This window comes from Podarcis gaigeae (genome assembly GCF_964106915.1).
Source record: "Podarcis gaigeae genome assembly, chromosome: 14".
NCBI lineage: Eukaryota > Metazoa > Chordata > Lepidosauria > Squamata > Lacertidae > Podarcis > Podarcis gaigeae.
This window is the reverse complement of record NC_139690.1, coordinates 43631133-43651133: the sequence shown is the minus strand read 5'-3', so window position 1 is coordinate 43651133 and position 20001 is coordinate 43631133. Positions and strand designations below refer to the sequence as shown.

The 20001-nt window shown below is 42.5% G+C and overlaps 1 protein-coding gene across 2 annotated transcripts; it reads right to left on the bottom strand.

Annotated features, from left to right (window-relative positions):
- Positions 1-994: 994 nt before the first annotated feature.
- On the bottom strand, positions 995-19995 carry RAC1 (Rac family small GTPase 1). Of its 2 annotated transcripts, XM_083711863.1 has the most exons (7): positions 19449-19734; positions 10765-10836; positions 9779-9896; positions 6186-6242; positions 4294-4356; positions 2808-2967; positions 995-2619 (listed from the first exon to the last, which is right to left on the bottom strand). In XM_083711863.1, the coding sequence occupies exons 1-7, from the start codon at positions 19481-19483 to the stop codon at positions 2489-2491; spliced, it is 636 nt and encodes a 211-aa protein (XP_083567989.1). In that variant the 5' UTR covers positions 19484-19734; the 3' UTR covers positions 995-2488. The 2 variants fall into 2 exon arrangements, with proteins under 2 accessions (XP_083567989.1, XP_083567990.1); XM_083711864.1 differs by lacking the exon at positions 6186-6242 and having other exon boundaries at positions 19449-19995.
- Positions 19996-20001: the final 6 nt, after the last annotated feature.

Here is a 20001-nt window from a genome sequence, read left to right as displayed (position 1 = left end):
TGTTTTTCCCCACATGCAGATGCTTCCAAGCGAAGGTAACCCACTCCACGGTGGGTTATGCATTCACATGAAAACAAAAGACTTTTAAAAAACACCAAACACTTCACTGAGGAATCCTGTGATCACAAATACTGCCCCAGTTCACAAACCACAAAGGTTAAAATTGTGGGCTTTCTAAACACTCCAACGCAAGCATGACTAAAACCAAACTTTCCATATGGTAGCAATAGGTAGCAAAGTCACAATTCACCCAGAAGCCAACCCAGGTGCATGCACACAACAGCCAGACCGGAAAATGGCAGTTGTATAACCCTTCACGCTGCAGGGCTTTTGCCCAGTCTGGGTCAACTTAATCCATCTGTGTCAATAGATTCAATCTCTCAGTGGTTTTCAACCAGTGTGCTGTGGCACCCTGGAGTGCCTTGAATGATGGTTAGGGGTGCTGTGGGAAACCTTTACCTCTGTCCCTTTTCTTCCCTCCATTCTCTGATGCCTTCTTGTGTCTCTTCCTCCCAAAGGCTTGCACAGCTGTTTGTTGCAGCTGCCTTGACTACAACCTTGGCAGACAAATGGTGTCTCCGGGGCTGGCCAGGAGGTGCTGGCTGCCAGGAGCTGATGTGGCCTCGGAGTAAGCAAGCCAGTCTGCCAGCCCTTACTCTGTAGCGAATGGACAGACAAGTCCCAGGCCCCTGTGGGGCAGTGAGAGGAGGCACCTCTTTTGGGGGCGGGGGCGGGGGGCAGCTCAGATCAGGGGCAGCAGCATTGGCTGCCCAGAGGACTCCCAAAGAGAGGAGGCTGAGGGAACACCACAAGGGAGGGTGTTTGAAAAAGGGTGAGAGGCTGCCAGCTCTGCAGGCAAGGGCTGACATAACTGGGCTCCTGAGCCCCACGGGTGCTGCAGAAAGAAGGTAGTCAAGGGAGCCGTGGACTCAAAAAAGTTGAAAACCTCTGCAATATATGAATTGAGTTCACAAATTCAAGCTCGACCACCAGCGTGATTCAAGAAATTTATTAAGTCATACATGCAAAACATACTGCTAAATTGCATTACCAAAAAGATCAATGTAAAAACTTCACAATCTTGCAAACTCCATTTATTTTTATTTATTTTTGTTCTAGTAGTTGAAAGGTTGTAGCTCAATGTTGTGTTCTTGCCAGCATCTGGGATGTATGGAACATGGTTAGCACTAGGTTACAGAACCTCACATACCAACTGCCATTACTAGATCAATCAACAGGAGGCGAGGTCGAAAGGGCGATGTCAGCATTAGTAAAATTACAGCATCAGGTTACCTGGCAAATGGTGACATTAAAGGAAGGTGATTAAGGTGGTGTGGAATATAAAAAAAAGTACTAGAAGTGGTAAATCTGCTGAACATGATTTTTACATCAAGTCCCCTGAAGACTAAAGGAAGCCTTTCAAAAAAGCATGTATACTATTATGACAGGAGAAGGGTGGGGGGACAGAAACAAGGCTATGCTTGAATATATCTAAACTACAAAAAAAATGCAAATATATCAGAAAGGTTTTAAAATACAAGTTATATTGCTCAGGAAGAAGATTCTACAATAAAGCATCTAGCAAGAACATGTGAGGGAATGACCAGTTCAAAATTGTAGCAAAATGAATGCAGCACTGGAAAATGCAAACAAGTGATCCATAAAAAAATACCAACCTTCCCCCTTCAGTTACTGCTTAGTTGCAACAGAGGGTTTCAGTTTACTGGTTTTATTAGACAAGAGAGAAATCCACTGAGTTTAACCAACTTGTGGACAATGTAGTGTAAATTGATCTTTACAGTGTCAAAATACTGTTGGGCAGTTTCCCTTGACCAATCCAGGCATCTTTCACCAATCAAAGCAATATACTGCTTTCAAGGAAGACAATACATTTCAAGGAAAAGTTTAAATCACAGTCCTTAACAAACAGGAAAACTTTTTTTTTTAATTTAAAAAAGAGGGAATCTGTATGCTGTCAATTATTGCGGTAGTTCAGGCATGAAAGAAAGATACTAAGACCGTCAGTTGGATGAGTGTATTAAACAGCAGCATTTTCCTACCAATAGGATATTGGAAGGGAAACCTATAAAGTTTTGCAATTCCTAATAAAACATTAGTATCTTTAAAGACACCTGTTTGTCTTTAAAAAAAAACAACAGGTTTCGTGCTCCATCTACAAAGCACAACAATACAACATAGATGAGCAGGTAATTTGGCAACACTCGATTAATCTGAGCAAAGGGACTTGGGGAAATAAGGCTTTATATAGGTTTGTCTTTTTTTTTAAAAAAAGGATATCTTTAGTAGAAGAAAAACAAAATCTAACTTTTTAAACAAAGGGGAAAGAGATAGTGATGATTGGTTCAAAATTCTTGATGTAAGAGAACTAATCTTTTTTAACAGAAGAACTTGGCATTGTTGTGAATGCTCCATTGTTCCAAGCAAAGCACAGAAGGTTCTGAGGAAGGGGCTGGGACTGGGGGCTGCATTAGAGTAGCAGACATTTTCTCTTCCTCTTCTTTACAGGAGGGGGGCAGAGAACTGCTCGAATAGCTTCGTCAAAGACTGTCTTGAGGCCTCGCTGTGTAAGTGCTGAGCATTCTAGGTATTTTACCGCACCTGCAGAAAAAAACGGAACAAATCTGAGCTACTTAGAAATCCAAACACTCCAACCCCAAGGAATAGCAAGTCAAAACGGAGGCTGAAGTCCGTCCTCCACCCACTGAGACCCAAATTCCACAGCCCTTCAGCTGAATTTAGGTTCTACAAGAACTATTAGCGCTCACACAGATAGATCAAAGCCCTACCAATCTCTTTTGCCATAGCAAGGCCTTGTGGGTAGGTGATGGGAGTCAGCTTCTTCTCCTTCAGCTTTTCAATGGTGTCTTTGTCATCTCGGAGGTCAAGTTTGGTTCCCACTAGGATGATGGGAGTGTTAGGGCAATGGTGTCGCACTTCTGGATACCACTGGAAGGAAAAAGGGGGCGATTAGCTTCTCTGTATATGCAGACAGAGCATGCATATTAAGAATATGAAACAAAAATACAGGTATTCGTTGTGTTGAAATTCACATCATTTGTCTGCAAGTATTAGGCATGACCAAAATACGAAATGATAAGTCCTCTTTGTTTTTCCAGTCCCCCCCCCCATTCCTTTTGTATCATGTCTGTCTGGTTGTAAGCTACAGGCAGGATCTATGCTTCATCCTAGAAATAGAGGATACCAAATGATGCATTAAACAAGCTTAAGAGCCACCCCCTCTACTTCTAAGCGGAAGCCCCCAAAACACAGCAGATCAGTTCCCAGGACCCAGCCTTTCCTTTTCGTCAGCTAGAACAGCTCTGAGACCCAATCCACCAGTCAGGAACAGCTAGATTTATTTATAATGCACTAGGATGAAGCATAGATCCTGCCTGTAACTTACAACCAGGCAGACATGATACAAAAGGAATGGTGGGGGGACTGGAAAAACAAAGAGGACTGGCACTATTATTTATTTTATTTTTACAAAATTAATTTTACAGCACAATCGATGTCCCCCAGGGGGCTAACAAAATAAGGACCCAGTTCAGGGAGAGAAGCCAAATGACAGTTGGTTCCAGCCAAGCTGATGGGTGAGAGCTGTGTAGGTCTCTCTCTCATCCTGCTGCATCCAGGTAGAATGGCTATCCAGCAATTCTCTCAAAGGGTTTTCGTTCCAAAAGCCAGAAACACTCTGAGGAAGTAGTTGCATCGTCCAACAATCTTGACTAATAGCTTTATGACATCTTACCCAAAATGAGGTTTGCCATAAACTTTCACATTTGATGCTAACACAAAATGGCAGGGGGGTTGATACCAATTTTGTTTTATAAATAAATTAATAATAATAATAATTATGAATAATAATAATTTTAAAAATGGAACTACCAACATGATTTTTGCAGGTGAAAAAGTGACTCTTGCATTCCAGTTGCCTTTCAAATGACAGCAGCCCAAAGTATCAAAATTTGGCATTCTGACACTTTGGGCATTCATATTTTATTTTTTAAAAAAATAGTTCTCAAATGCTGCAGAACTAATAACAAACAAAATCCAACCACTTATGTTTAAAATAGCAGTTATGTATATTCAACCTGAAATATTCCTTTTAGAAATGAACACTCTTGCAGTTTTAATTTGAAGACTTTATTAAAAACAAAACAGAAACAAACAAACCAAACCACTAATTTATTTTACTGCTGTCAAATAATGAAGGTTAAAAATTTGTGGGAAATCTCCCAAGGGAAGAAAAGACAAATGTTTTTCACTCACCTTTGCACGGACATTTTCAAAGGATGCAGGACTCACAAGCGAAAAGCAAATTAAGAACACATCCTGAAAAACAGTATTTTAAGAATCTTAGTCTCTGGTGGTTACTTTCCAGATATAATGACTTTGCCGTATAATCAGACTTCTAGTTCCACTTGTGGACATTTCCAGTTGCTAATGGACAGCAAGCTGAACCAGCAGCACAGGAGCCCCAGAACCTCTTTTTTCTTTCCAGTTAAAGCTGCAATGCAATATTAAAACACGAGAAAATCCTGGAAGAACTTAGCAGCCTGAATCCTAACCCTGTATCTCAGTTACCTTCTAACCTATTAATTTATGCACTCACATCATTTGGCTCATTACTTTAGGAATCTCCTGGGGAAATTGTTGCTGTTTCCTCTAATCCCAATAAGGTTGCTAATCTGGCCACAAACTGAAAATATAATATGCCTCTTTTATGCTGCTTAGGAGCATAATATTTAAATATGCTTTCCGAGAAGCACACCCCAGAGTTCATGAGGACTTACTTCCTAGCAAGTATATTTGAGGCTGCATCTTCAATTTTACTATTACTAACCCAGTTCTTCTCTTACAGACCAGGGGAAGTTGGGGGCTGGTGACTTACCTAGAACAGAGGCACTGCCTATTTCAAGAAACGGACAAGAGCAGCCATTTGTGTAATAGACCAACCCTGCCTCATTGCTCCAAGTGCTCTGAAATTCCTGGCACTCAAATTCAGGATAACATAACATCTTAGGATGCAGCAGTTAGTATAAAAGGTAAAGGTAAAGGTACCCCTGCCCGTATGGGCCAGTCTTGACAGACTCTGGGGTTGTGCGCCCATCTCACTCAAGAGGCCAGGGGCCAGCGCTGTCCGGAGACACTTCCGGGTCACGTGGCCAGCGTGACATCGCTGCTCTGGCGAGCCAGAGCTGCACACGGAAACGCCGTTTACCTTCCCGCTGGTAAGCGGTCCCTATTTATCTACTTGCACCCGGAGGTGCTTTCGAACTGCTAGGTTGGCAGGCGCTGGGACCGAGCAGCAGGAGCGCACCCCGCCGCAGGGATTCGAACCGCCGACCTTTCGATCGGCAAGTCCTAGGTGCTGAGGCTTTAACCCACAGCGCCACCTGCGTCCGCAGTTAGTATACCTCGCCCTTAAGTAGGTCTCTGCTGATATAAGACTGCTAGTCTTAGAAGCTAATGGGGACAGTTTTACACAAGCTAAAGTGGTGGTCAGCTGTCATTCATTCTCAACAAGTCTTGCGCACCCAAGTTCCATTTGCGAGCGCCTGCTTAACTCTTCACATTGGGAAAGTCCTATTTTCTGCTCTAGCCTCCTTCACACACCCTTCCAGTTTACCCCACGTACAGGTAACAACTTGGCCACCAAAGAATCAGAGGCCCTTTGGAGTGTTAGTTGATTGGGTTGCAGCTCCAGGCTGTTAGGTCAGCACCTTGACACCTCCATAGTTTAGCGCTTGCAACAATAATTATCCATGCAGCAGGACACCTGGTGAAGAGCAGTGCTGTAAACTCATGTGCTCCCATAGCCCCTCTGCAGCTCCTCCAGCTTGCCAGATACCGAAGTGCCTCTTGTCCTTTTCGCCTTCCACCAATCCCAGACACTCCGTGGTTTTCCCATTCAGGAAAAAGGACTAGCTGAAGCCTTTTGAAGTAAATGTCCTTGGTACAATAAGAGTCTGGTCTGATGCGACAGCTGTGGTTTGTTAAATAACACGTTTACTTTTAAGAGAAGCAGAAATTCAAAGGATGTTTGGGACCGTAAGGTGGATAGGGACACCAAAATATGGGGAGCCAGTATTATGGCAGCAGGAGAAGCAGCAAAAGAAGATGAAAGAGCTTGGAGCATAATGGTTGAAAGTTTTACATACGCAGAACGGTTGACGTTTCACCCTGGGAGTTAATTCCTTACCATTCGTTCCTTCAACCTAATAATAGCATGAAACAATTTAAGATTAGGAGAGACTTAAAAGAAAAATAAGCCCTTTGCTCATCATTTTTCACTCCTGTAATGTCAACATAATACAGTCCTCATGGGGATGTACTATGTCAGAATTGGAAGTGAGCGAACCGCAAATGAAATCTTCCTCTATAGAAAAATCAATAATCTCTCCTTTACCTGAAGGAAGCTGGTTTTTCTGAAGTGTTCTAAGCTGAGTTCTTTTCTATATGTGAAGAGGTTGAGTTTTTTTAAAAAATGTTTTTATTGATTTTCAGGGGAGTTAATTTTTTGATGCAGAGAAGCCTTTGGGCATGCCCACCACAGATACATGTTTTCTGAGCTGGGGCACTGCCAGGAATGATCGCCTTTGCAGGTCAACTGAACATGTAACTCCAAGCGCAACAGCATTAAGCATGCTTTACTTGGAAGTTAAGTTCTACTGAAATCATGGGACCCCAATAAGGATATTGAGAATTTATTATAAAATGGTGCATTTGCAGAACTTTCTAAGAAATCTGTCTTAATTGCAATAGGAAAGCTCTGCCAATTGCTAGAGGCACAGGATGTTATAGGCGTCATCACATTTGGCCCAAAGCATTGCAATGCCCTTCCTTGAACTTCCAAGTGTGTATTTGCATGAGCATGTCTGGAAAGTAGCTAAATATTTTGGTTTCAAAGCACAGAAAGGTGATTTAGGTTTGCAATATCCAAGTCTTTTGGCAACTTTATCCTTGGAAAGATGATTTGTTCTCTAGGTGCTATAGCACTTCATTCATCTTTAATTTGCATCTGGCCTATTAACAGAGGACAAGCCAGCAAATCCAAGTAGGACAGACACTTGGACACTACAGTCACTGATCTCTTTTCATCAAGGCTTAACACAGCAACTCAGCTGCACGTTTGAGGTGTGCTTCTTCCTCATGATTTTGTGGTTGCCCCAGATGAGTCACTCTGCACTCTGGAGTCTCTCTTGGAACAAAGAACCCCTTTTTGTTTTCCTTCTGGCTTTTCCGGCAGCTCTCTTGGAAGCAGCAATATAGCCAATGAGAATGTATTGCCAGCCCCTTAGTCTCAAGCCCTGAAAAGAAAAGGCCCTATTTTGCTGTTTCACAGAGCACATGAGCAGATACAAGGAACAAAATCTGATTTTTTCAGAAATGTAAAGTAGTTCATGAACCAAGCTGGGAAAGGTCACAGTACTAAGAGCTTGGCATTTTTATTTTTTTATTTTTACTTTCTTGGATGGCAAGAGTTAATTTTTGCATTAATTGAAAGCACTAGGGAAAAGCGCTGCTCCCTTTCTCTGAAGTCCGTGAACCATTGTCTATTCATTTTAAAAGCTGTTATTATGACTTGAGAAGTCTCTGTTTGAATTTCTGCTGAGCCATAAGGAGCAGAGGGTGCTCTTGCTCAACTTTTTTCCACAATCAGTGACAATTCCACAGCATGAATGAGATGATGAAAAGAGACTTTCACTCTCAGTCTATGCACAGGGCAAAACTGTAAACCAAAAAAAATCAGGAAGAAATTCAGTGAACCACTGTAGGTTTGGCCATTACTGAAGATTTAGGGGAAATTATTTGCTTCTTGTCTAACAGAGAGCAATATGTTCCATTCAGAGCTGCAGAGAACGCAAGTTCAAAATTTAATGCAGCAAATGCGGTTACCCATCAAAATGTCCCTATGTATTGGGATGTTCTTACAAACAGATTACTTATATACACCCTGTTCTGTTGCTTGTTTGCTTTTATTATGGGTGTGGTTTTATTTAATTTTTGATTTTATCTATGTGCAATGAAGTTTTGTTATAACCCAATTCATTAAACAATAAATTCTTCACTTGAAATCAAACCAATCTTAACCTATCATATAGGAGAAAAACAAATGCTAGCTAAAACAAAAAAAAATTCCTTCCAGTAGCACCTTAAAGACCAACTAAGGTCTTAGTTGGTCTTTAAGGTGCTACTGGAAGGGAAATTGTTTTTGTTTTGACTATGGCAGACCAACATGGCTACCTATCTGTAAATGCTAGCTAAGAACAAGGAATTAATCTGAGTAATTAGTATCTTTGGGGAAGTGGATTTTGGAAGAGCTGAGATACAGTAGTCGCTCATCATTCATTCTGTACTCCCTGCCCCCAACAGCAGGAACGGACAAATGGCAGCACAAGAGCAATTCAGAAGGCAACATGCAAGGAGGCTGCCAATATATTTCATGCCCAGTGCTGCCAATACATTTTGCCCCTACTACAGCCATCCAGATATCCTCATTTCAGAGCTACAGCCTTGCTCACATTTTCATTTAAATGAGCCGCTGTGTCACAATTCATCTCTTGCCCCCCAGTGAAAAGCTGAACATCAGTGCTTAGCAATGATAGTGTCAGACTGTGCCTGAACAGCAAGAATGAACAAAGGCTGCTTTTTAGCCGGGTTGCTGACCTCCCATCAAGGGCCTTGCTGATGAAACTATTTTGTACCCTAGATTATTTAACAGTGGCGTTGTTCTGGAATATTCTAAGCACAGCACAGATTCACTGTAACTATTTCGGCAATGCCCTTCAGCCTTGAGATCCAATGGACACTGTGCTAAATCAGAAACTTGAACAACGAGCTCAGCCAAAGGAAGGAATGGATTGTTCTGGAGGGGAAACTACTAATGCAGTCTCAAATTCCATTCTAAAAAAAATGGGAGCAGCAGAGCAACAACTCCACAGGACAAGCAAGCTAAACATTTTAGAGCATGTGAAAAATGTAACGTTAGCAACAGTGGTTAAATAGCAGTAAGGAGGCAGAAAGCTTTTGTATTAAGGAGTTTGCAATTACAGAACCTGCTTATTAAGGATTAGAGATTTTGACACCCACCGGAAGCTCACCTTCACGAGCCCCATAGAAACAAATGAGTCATCATGCAGAAGTAAAAGCTTATGCACAAGAGTTACATCAGGATGGCTTCAGACATGGTAATGCTGCACAGCCAAGTAAAGATGAAGTTACTTTCATGTTTGGCTGGCAGCACGAGATCATGTCTGAAAAGAACCTGTGAAAGAAATTTGTGCAGGCATGTTGTTGTTCAGACATGATGATCCGGTACCACCTGCTCAACTGGCTGTGCAAGACATTACACCTGAAAATGCTCTTGACGTGAACTTACACAAGAGGCGTTCCCAGGAGCTCAGTCAGATTTCTTCAGCTGCCAGTGTCTAACACAGCTGGCTTGGGATTGCAGCGGTAAATTAGAACTGGTCGGAAAGTTACCAAGAGACAGACACCAATTAATGGGAAGTTTGCTCAACAATTGTTCTTTTGAACTCTGCTTCTCACATAGCTGCTACTAGCCCCTGATTAGACTAGCAAGGATTAATGCAGGCTTCACCATAGTCCCTGTGCAGTTTGTTAAGTGTCTTGGCATGTTGGTTCAGCACATTTTACACTCAAAGTGAAAGCATCCTTAATCTTCTGCAAGCCTGCAATTAGACAGAGACACACACACACACACGTCAAATCATCCACTATAAAAGCTTACTGTCTGCGGGTAAGATAACGGGCGTAGTCTGTCATAGTCCTCTTGTCCAGCTGTATCCCACAAGCCCAGATTGACTGGCTTTCCATCAACCATCACATTGGCAGAATAATTGTCGAAGCTACGGAGTGAGGGGGGGAAAGTTAGTGTATTTTATTTAAACCCTATCCCTCTGTGCATCACGCTGCTGTCACTTTAAAGCAGGATTATCACCTAAAGGGATTTGCATGGCACCTTCTCCACTTAGTTTTAGGTGCCACGTATGTGTATTTCACATATATAAAACACTTTAAAATGTTTTGTCACATGAGGCTTAATCCACTAGGAACGACTCCTGAGCAAGTCTCATTACAGCAAATGGGATTTATGTAAGTCCATGACTTTGCTCTTCTACAGTCCTTATTTGTTTCAGTCAATGTAGCTTCCCCCAAATCCTATACCTTGCATGCTTTTTAATATTGCGTGAAAATAACTTTTTTCCAGATATGCTAGCTTTTCACAGGCAGGCAAGCATAACACTACTCCCTTGTTTGTAGACAGTAAGACTGAAATACTATTTAAAGGGTTGTTTCTCTGGTTACAAAGGGCCAGACACATTTCCCATCACCTATGCATATCCTCAGCCTCTGGCAAATACACCCTTTCAGACATATAATATGACTGAGGTAAACACACCTTTTCTTCTGACATATACATGACTTTTAGACATGTAACATGCACAGCTAGGAGCCAACTAATTCAAAGCACACGGGTGTCACAGACTGCTGCTTACAAGGTTTGAACAATTAGCTGTGTGTTTATGGCTGTGAACCAGTGGTCAGAGATGCAAGTCCAACTCATGATCAGCTACCAAGCTCATTGGGTGTCCTTGGATACAATTTCCTTCAGCTCAACCTACCTCACTTCACTATTGTAAAAAGACGCAAGTCAAGTGCTCTACAGCCCTTTGGACATGAAAAAGTGCTAAAGATACAAAAGGAAATACTTACACAGTGGGTATATATTCTCCAGGAAATGCATTGGTTGTATAACTGATGAGTAGGCATGTTTTACCTACAGCACTGTTAAGAGAGAAAGAAAAAGTCCTGATAAGAGCCCATTCACATGATAATCTTTATTTTCATAATATATAGGGGAAATGTGAAGAGAAGTGCATTGTTTCATCTCTGGTTTAGACACTGAGGTCCAGCTCTGAGGGCCTTCTGGCGGTTCCCTCGCTGCGAGAAGTGAGGTTACAAGGAACTAGGCAGAGGGCCTTCTCAGTAGTGGCGCCTGCCCTGTGGAACACCCTCCCATCAGATGTCAAGGAAATAAATATCTGACTTTTAGAAGACATCTGAAGGTTCAGGGAAGTTTTTCATGTTTGATGTTTTATTTTGCTTTTATATTTGTTGGAATCCACCCACAGTGGCTGGGGCAACCCAGCCAGATGGGTGGGGTACAAATAATAAAATCATCATCATCATCATCATCATCTCAACCTATCAAGTTTCTCCAGAACCGTTTTTGTGAAGTTGATGTTGAGATCCCAATTTCACTAGTTCTTGATTAGAGAATGAATCTGTACCACCACCATACGAAATTATCTTCCACGTTTGTTTGTCTCATTCAATCTTTGCTCTGTTAATCTTCCCATTACAGTTTATTCCCCTATTCAAATTTTCCATTATTGACATGTTCCTCCATCTTCAGCAGGGGTCGGCAAGGTTTACCTCGCCTGGGCCAGTTCACCGGTGCAGATTCATCTGTGGGCTGGATTGCGTGTGCGCGCCGGCAATTTCCGGCACTACGGAAGAAAGTCCCCGCGCTGCGCCAGTTTAGCATAGCGCACAGGGACTCACTGAGTGGGCGGCTCGGGGGCCAGTTGAATGACTCCCGTGGGTCACTTGTGGCCCATGGGCCTTAGGTTGCCTACCCCTGATCTTCAACTTTCCAATTTCTTGCTATAACCTGTGCAGCTGCAGCTTAATGGCATTGTAAATATCTCTCCATATGGTATATCTGAATTTTGGTCATCAAATAATAGTTAACAAGCCTCATGTTGGGGAAGCAGATGTGTGTGCTTCATCCATGTACTTTCCCAAACATTATCACTTCTTCATACTTCACAAGGCCAGGTAATCTTCAGGTAACATCTAGACCAGGAAACTATGGTTACCAGGTATGGAAAAAGCCAAGATGTTAATCCACAATTTAAAGTTAGTTTAGGATTGTTGCTTGTTCTAAGCCTCTATGTTCTAGGTTTAATTGTAATTTAAGACTTCCGGGATTAATTTTGAGTCTTATTAAACCAATACAGTTGTACCTTGGTTTTCGAACAGCTTAGTTCTCTAATGTTTTGGCTCCCAATTTGGCAATGGTGATATTTAGTGGTGAATTTAAATTGTTAAACTGCCTTCTGAAATCCACTGGCTATTACTCCTTCCTCCTGTTTCTTCTAGCTTTGTTTCTTTAAAAACTGCAGATTTGTAAGAAAGAGGGAACATACACATCCTGCTAGATCAGGCTAAAGGTCCTTCTAGTTCAGCAGCGTTCCCCTCAACAGGAGGCCTCTAGAAAGCCCACAGGTAGAACATGAAAGCATTAACTCTCCTGCACTATTATCTCTCTCCCACCTGCAACTGGTATTCAGTGACATGCTAGCCCAGTTTGAACAACTGTTAAACTTTCAGAAGACATTTTAACCACTTAAATTCAATACTAGAAGAACTTTTCAACTTGCAATGCCAGCTCCAGGTCACAGTCTCTTCAGCTTTCTTAACTTGAGTGGTGAGGTAATTGCATTGCAATTACTAGTGTTTGCAAAGTGCTCTGAAGATGAAAGTCACTGTGTAAGCACAAAGCATAATTGACATTTGTGGAGAAATCAGGCATTGCCAGGTGTGGTTATGTATCTTAGCACTCCTTGAACAGCCTGTTGCACACATTTCAAAGCTTGGAATACAGCAGACCTATCCAGACAATAGTTCACCTCAGAGCTGTATCCAAGAAAGATCCCTTGCCACAGGGCAAAGTATATCAATGGCGGGATCTCACCATTTCATTTATGTGAATGCAGAATCTCAGGTATCATCCTCTGAGATCAGAGAGATGCCACATTAAAGTAGTCTCTGGTTTATTTATTAATTTCTCCCCACAACAGCCAAGAATCAGGAAGGGACAGCCGGGAAAGAGCACGCATGCAACACTAAGAGTGAAGTAGTACCTGAGCTGGTCCAGCACCTTGAGACCAATGCCAGTAAGGTAGCATATATTCACACACAAATGTGCACAAATTTGATTTTAGCTAAGACAGTACCACACAGCACAGATATATTTCAGGGTCAGGGAGTATGGCAGAAAAGCCTGAATTTTATTATCAAGAAAACACAGGAATCTGAACGCATAATTGTTGATCTGCATGTCATATTAAACCAGTTTATTTTAAACCATGGCTTAATTTGAAGAAGCAGAACAAAACCACTCAAACACATTTTGGAAAGAAGTGGTGAAAGATTTCAAGTCTAGCACAGAAGGATCAAGAGTTGCCTCTGCCGTGGTTCTATAAGCACATCAGGTAATTCCACTAAAACTAATAAGGAGATGCCAACAAGAACAAACAGGTCCCACCGGCCTCAGCTCTACAGTTCTTCAATTCTAGGCTTCCTGCCTTCTCAGTTTGCTGGCTCTTTGCCCTATGAATCAGTTCTGCACAGATATTCCGCTCCAAAATGAAGGTTTCATCTCCTTAGACTTCGTAATGATTCACTCAATTCAAGTACTGTACATGTAAAGCTTTGAATAGTCTCAGTAAACCCAACTCCTCTCTATGGAAAAATGTATGTGCTAGATGTGCAACTTTTTAAAGCACAGAATTAAGTCAGAAAGTTGTAAGTTAGGTGAGCATTGTTTCAGCTATGCTCTGCCTGACCTATTTGCACTAACCAAATTAATAATTTGATGACATGATTAGAAAGCTTTAAATAAAGATAGCATTTCCTTCCTACTCTGCAGTAACTTTCTAATTTTATTTTAAAAAATATTCCCCAGATTAAAAAACAAAACAAAACTTTTACATGCACTTTTTAAAATTACCATATTATGGTTTATTCAAATACCCTTAAGTGCTCTGTGTTGTGTGTCACAAGTTAGACCTAAAACAAAATATTTCACTATAAAATATTAGCCTCTTGATAGTAATATTATTATAACAAGACGTTTCTGCATGGGTTACATACATTAAGTCATTTTTTTTCCCAATGAGCCAACGGATGGTATGAAAAAGTTTTGTGACTGTGGCACAGTATGGAAAATTGGTGGGAATATACAGCTTCCTGAAAATGTCACTTTCATATTTAACTTGTAAGCTCTTATTGCTGGAGAATAGAGCCTCAGAACTAAAAAAAACAGAAATGGAACTTTGGTGTCAGTAATCAGGATTTCTGCATACTCTCCTAACTACGGTACTATCCAAATCCACCCATCTTTCCACACCATCCCAATTCTCACCAAGAAACTGTTACATGCCTATGCCTACATTCAGAATGAATAACCTATTCAAAAGGAATAGACGAAACAGGAAGGGAGGAGTAGCAGCATTATAGGTAAAGGAAATGTACACTTGTGAAGAGATCCATGACTTGTAACATGGAAGGCAAATTGAGAGTATATGGGTAAAAATCGTAGGAGAGGGAAACAACAGTGGCCTCACTGTGTCTGCTTTAGGCCTTCAAGCCAGACTGAAGACTTGGATGATGCTTTACTTTAGCAGATTACCAAACATTCAAAAATGAAAGATACAGTAGTCATGGGAGACTTCAACTACCCTGACATCTGTTGGGATTAAAACTCGGCCAAGAATGTTAAGTCCACCAAATTACTCCATTTCCTCAATGACCATTTCATTTCCCAGAAGATGGAAGAAGCAACAAGGGGGTCGTCTATCTTGGACCTATTCCTCACCAACAGGGAGGAACTGATTGATAAAGTGGAAGTACTAGGAACACTGGAGGAAGTGATTATGTCCTCTTGGGTTTCATGATACAGAGGAAAGGGAAAGCAGAGTATAGTTGGACATATATTCTGGAATTTAAGAAGGCCAATTTCAAAAAGCTTAAGAAACTACTGGTTGATATATCACGGTCAGAAATACTTAAAGAGGAGTCCAAGATGTGAGTTTCTTAAAGATGCAATACTGAATGCAGACAATTCCAACAAGAAAGAAAAGCCGGAGGTATCTAAAAAAACTGGTGTGGCTACATAAGGAGCATACAGATGAGCTGAGATTTCAGAAGGGCATGCATAAGAAATGAAAGAAAAGGGAAATATCATTAAGGAGGAGTATACGTGAGTAACCAACAGTTGGGGGAGGTCAGGTGGCCAAAGTTCAGAATGTGCTCAGGCTTGCAAGAGAGGTTAAAAATAATACTAAAGGTTTCTCTGTCTATGTTCAAAGGAAGAGGCAGAACAAGCAAGTAGGAGATCCTATGCATGCAGAAGTCAGAGAAATGCTGTTGGGTGGTAGTGGAATTGTAGGTATGAGCATAACCACCATAACACTATGCCTCCAACTCCCACCTCACCACACGGCTCCTGGACGATACGCATTGTTGATGGTACCAAAAGTCAACATGAGATCAAGGTGAATCAACAGGGTCATATTCCCCCAATACAGATTATCAATCAGGGCAATCAAGGCTGTTTCAGCGCCAAAATCCAACCTAGAATGGGCCTAGATAATCCACATTCTCCAAGGATTACTGAAATGTATGGGCTTTGAAGCCTCAAAGTATATGTTAAGCATAGACAGTATGTTAAGGAGTTTAACAATAAAGAGTAGTGTTTTGAAAACTGGAGTATGGTACCAGTATTTTTATTGTAAACACCAAATTAAACATTTATCAACAAATTTTAATAAAAATGTGATATTAACAATGTGTCACTTATGTGAATTGCATATTACTTCATGCTTATCAAAATAATAAATAAAAAGTGTTGCTGACAACGCCCCCCTCCCCAATAGCAACTAGACATTCTGTTTTGGCACCCACAACCCAGGTCCCAGAAGCCATTTGGCTCCTAGCTTTTCTATCTCAGTTTCTAACACGGGTTCCAAGTAATCTCCTCGGACAGGTAAAATGACTGGCTTACTATCAAGCTCAACTAATTACTGAGCTATCATCAATCTTTAGACTTTCAGCCCTCATACATATACTTTGAATTATATTTCATCCGTTATTTTACAAGAACATTCAGATTTATTTGTAATCTGAAGACTAAACTACACATCATATTACATGGAGATAGCAATGGTGATACACAGAGCTGTTATCTGTATTTCTCAGAGAAGCTACACAGATTTGTTGTAATGCTCAGTTATAGACAACACAGGATTTTTGTTTCTATTTGAAAAAAAAAATCTAACGGGATAAGACTAGTCTTGTTTTCCAGCTAGCCTCCAATGCTCCTCTGAGCTGACATCTAGAAGGGGGGGGGGGGGAAGAGACACACAAATGATGGAAACTGCCTTGTCTTGATAATTGAAAAACACCAGAGAGTTGAAACACACATACATTTTAGCATAATCTTTATAACAGAAGCCATGTGTCACATCAGTTTGGAGAACAAAAAGGGGTTCCTTTGTGTGTGACACCTTTATGGAGCACTATCAGTGCATAAACATATTTTCATACCTGTTATGTGATGGAATAAGCAAACATTACCACTGTGTAATCCAATACTAGTAGGATCACCTAAATATATACACTTGTACCCAAGTTTTTTGTAATCTACAATAACCAAGAGAAGCTTTATGTTTGACTAGGACTGTAGAAACTGGAGTTAAATCCCTATTGATCCAAGAAGCTCTCTCTCTATATATATTCTACTCAAAGGGCTGTTAGGGAATTATATAAGTAATATATAAACACACAAACTAAAGTAGGCATAACTTCAATTGCAGAGAAGCTGAATGGTGGGAGACTCAAGACTCAGGAAATAAAGTACTTCTTCACACAGCACATTGTTAAAACTATTAAATTCACTACCACAAGTTGTGGAAAGTTAAAACCATCTGGTAATTTGAAGCCATCTTATGTTGGTGGCAAAGCAGAAAAGAGGAGAATAAGACTATCAATGGCTACTAGTCACAATGGCTGTCTTCTAAGTCTATGATCAGAAGAAGCATATTATCTGTATGCCAAGTTGCTGAGGAACAGCAGCAGCAGAGAGGGTTTCTGTCTGCATGTCCTGTTTATGGGCTTTCCAAAAGGCATCTGGTTCATCACCATAGGAAACAGAATACTGGCCTAGATAAGCCTTTGGGCTGATCCAGCAGGGCTCTTCTGCTCTTAGAGGGAAGAATAGGTTTATCTGTTTGTTTGTTTGTTTGTTTGTTTGTTTGTTTGTTTGTTTGTTTGTCTGTTTGTTTTTATTATTATTAAATTTATATACTGCCCTATACCCGGACTCAGGGCAGTTCACAATGCAAAATTACAATATAAAAACACAATATAAAAACACAACAACCAAATAACCCTTTTTCTACAAGTTAATTTGTATCAAGTTAAACTTAGTGAAAAATTCAAAAAATGTGTTGATCACTTACCCCTCCATATGTATGTATGAAGGTTTTGGGAAAAGTGAAGACTTCAGAGACAGAAAGTTACTAGCTTAAGTCATTGTTATATAAATGCTTATTTTTTTTTACTTTACACCAAATTCATCCCAAGTGCTCCAAGCAAGCAACATGTCTTACTTCTGAGCAAACATTAGGAACAAGCCAATTCATTCAATGAGATTTACTACCTAGAAAATATACATGGTAGCACAGCCTTGAAAAACTTCTGAATGATTTTAGGAAGTGGGTTTCCTTTGTTAACCTCAAAACAAAGCAGAGGTTTGACACCAATACTACAGCTGGCAAAAAGCAATTCATACAAAGCCTACAAGACTAGTCACTGTATTTTGGAAGCATAATCGTATCTAATGATTGCAATAAATCTACACCTCACTGGAATCTACACAGATAACATTATTGCCTCAGTTCAAAACTTGCAAAGCCAGATGTTAAAGTCTCATTGTACATAAGCATTTCTTCAGAGATTACCTTCCTCTACTACAAAAGCAAATGCTGACCCCTTAAGTCTTGGAGCACAGTTGCTGCCAACACACCTCCCATGGAAGGAAACCCCTCCCTTTGTATAGGTACCTCTAGAACTGCTGGATGCAATGTAGTCATTTCCCCTCTATGCCCAGCCCTCTCCTTACTGCTGGAGTTAGTGAATACTTTAAAGTTCTGTGCTCAACAGCAAATGGCTAGTGGCTGCTCTTAGCAGCAGTCACCCCAACATCAGGAAGCACCCTAAGTTTCATCCCAGTAGAAGCAGCGTTATCAGAGGGTGGGTGCTGAAATTCCTCAGGACTAACCACTGAGTAAAACCTCAGTGCCTAGGACTTGCCGATCGTATGGTCGGCGGTTCGAATCCCCGCGGCAGGGTGAGCTCCTGTCTTTCGGTCCCAGCTCCTGCCCACCTAGCAGTTCGAAAGCACCCCTAAGTGCAAGTAGATAAATAGGTACCACTTTATAGTGGGAAGGTAAACGGCGTTTCCGTGTGCTGCTCTGGTGCTGGTTCGCCAGAGCAGCTTTGTCACGTTGGCCACGTGACCCGGAAGTGTGTCCGGACAGCGCTGGCCCCTGGCCTCTTAAGTGAGATGGGCACACAATCCTAGAGTCGGACACGACTTGCCCGTATGGGCAGGGGTACCTTTACCTTTTTTTAACCACATACTACATGTTGAAAGAATACCTAATATTAGGAGCAGCTAATAAAGGGGAGAAAGGAGAAGGGGAAAGCAGCAGTCCAGGTCTGGGAGGCGATCCTATGCACTTCCTTGGGAGTAGCAAAAGACTTACACATGTTACGCACGCTCATTTATGAAACTAAGTTCTAAGGGGGGTTGCCCTGAAGTAAAGATAGCCTTGCTGGACAAAATCACCGCAGGCGCAAAGTCCTGCCCAGCTTGCATGGACAAACCGTGGCGACTAGGGCTACAACCCTCACAGTTCTTACAAGGAAGTAAGGTCCTACTGAGCACTGTGGCAACATCTGGATTCTAGTTGTGTTTACTCAGAACTATATTGAAGAATTATGAGACTGGCAGGGGGTGGGGAGGAGAGCCAAACTCCACATGCTCGGGTCCAGGGAAGAGAGCGCCCCACCCCCACCCCACATAGCCAAAAGGCACAAAACGTGGGGATTAGGGTTTGGCACAAGACGCCCATTCTTCCTGGAGTGTGTATGTGTATGTATTGGGGGTAGGGGCACAGAAATGACTTCTATGTTGGGGGGGCTGTGCTTACGCATGTATTTGGAGGCGCACAGGAAAAAAACCCAATTTCCGTGGGGTTCTTTGGGGGGCATATTAAAAGTATATCCCCTTCTCATAATCCCAGAGATCCAGCATTGGATTCCGCTGCAAACCTTCCCCCTCCTGCGACTCCTACACTCGGCAGGAAAAAGTCGCCCCCTCAGCCTGCGCTATCCAGGCCCGCCTGAGTCAGAATTTCCCCTTCTTCCTCCCGCTGCCGAGGCGGGGGGCTGGAGGCGAGGGCCCTGGCAACCCAAATATGCGGGAGGCCCGGACGGGAGAGGAGGCGGCTCTTATCCCGGGGGCAGGGTCCGCGGCGACTTACCCGTCTCCCACCACCACACACTTAATGGCCTGCATCGGGGCGGCTGCTGCTGCTTCTTCGTCGTCGTCGTCGCCGCCGGTTCCTGTTGCTCGCCGAGGAGCCCGCGAGGCGTCGTGGCGGGGAGGAGAGCGAGGAGGAAATCCCCAAAGGGCCTCGGCTCTATCCCGTGGGAGGCGAGGAAGTTGACTGAGGGAAAACGGTCACGGCGCCGCCGGAGCAACGGCCACCACCCAAAGCGCGGGGCGGGCGAGCGGAGCCTGTGAGGAAACAGGAAGCGGCCGCTCCGCTCACATCCGGCCTCGCGGCCTCGCCCTCTTCCCTCCTCATCGGCGGGACCGCCTTCGGGAATGTCTCGCTGGGCCTGGCCTCACTCAAGCCCCGACGGAAGTTGGACGGAGAGGGGGGGGCGGGGTAGGGAATAGCGTCACGTTTCGGGCGCGCTCGGAACGACTTCGGGGAAACTCGGGTCAGTAGGACACGGTTGGCCGCCGCGTTCTTCTTTAAAAGACAGTATTCGGAGAGCGCCCCTCCCGGCAGCATTCGGAAACGCTCG

Excerpts from the sequence above, each read along its gene's own strand:
- RAC1 (XM_083711863.1), bottom strand. The coding sequence starts at position 19,483 with ATGCAGGCCATTAAGTGTGTGGTGGTGGGAGACGG. Across the intron at positions 2,968-4,293 it reads TTGAAAATGTCCGTGCAAAG|TGGTATCCAGAAGTGCGACA; the intron begins GTGAGTGAAAAA and ends TTTTCCTTCCAG. Across the intron at positions 2,620-2,807 it reads TGCTATGGCAAAAGAGATTG|GTGCGGTAAAATACCTAGAA; the intron begins GTAGGGCTTTGA and ends TTTTTTCTGCAG.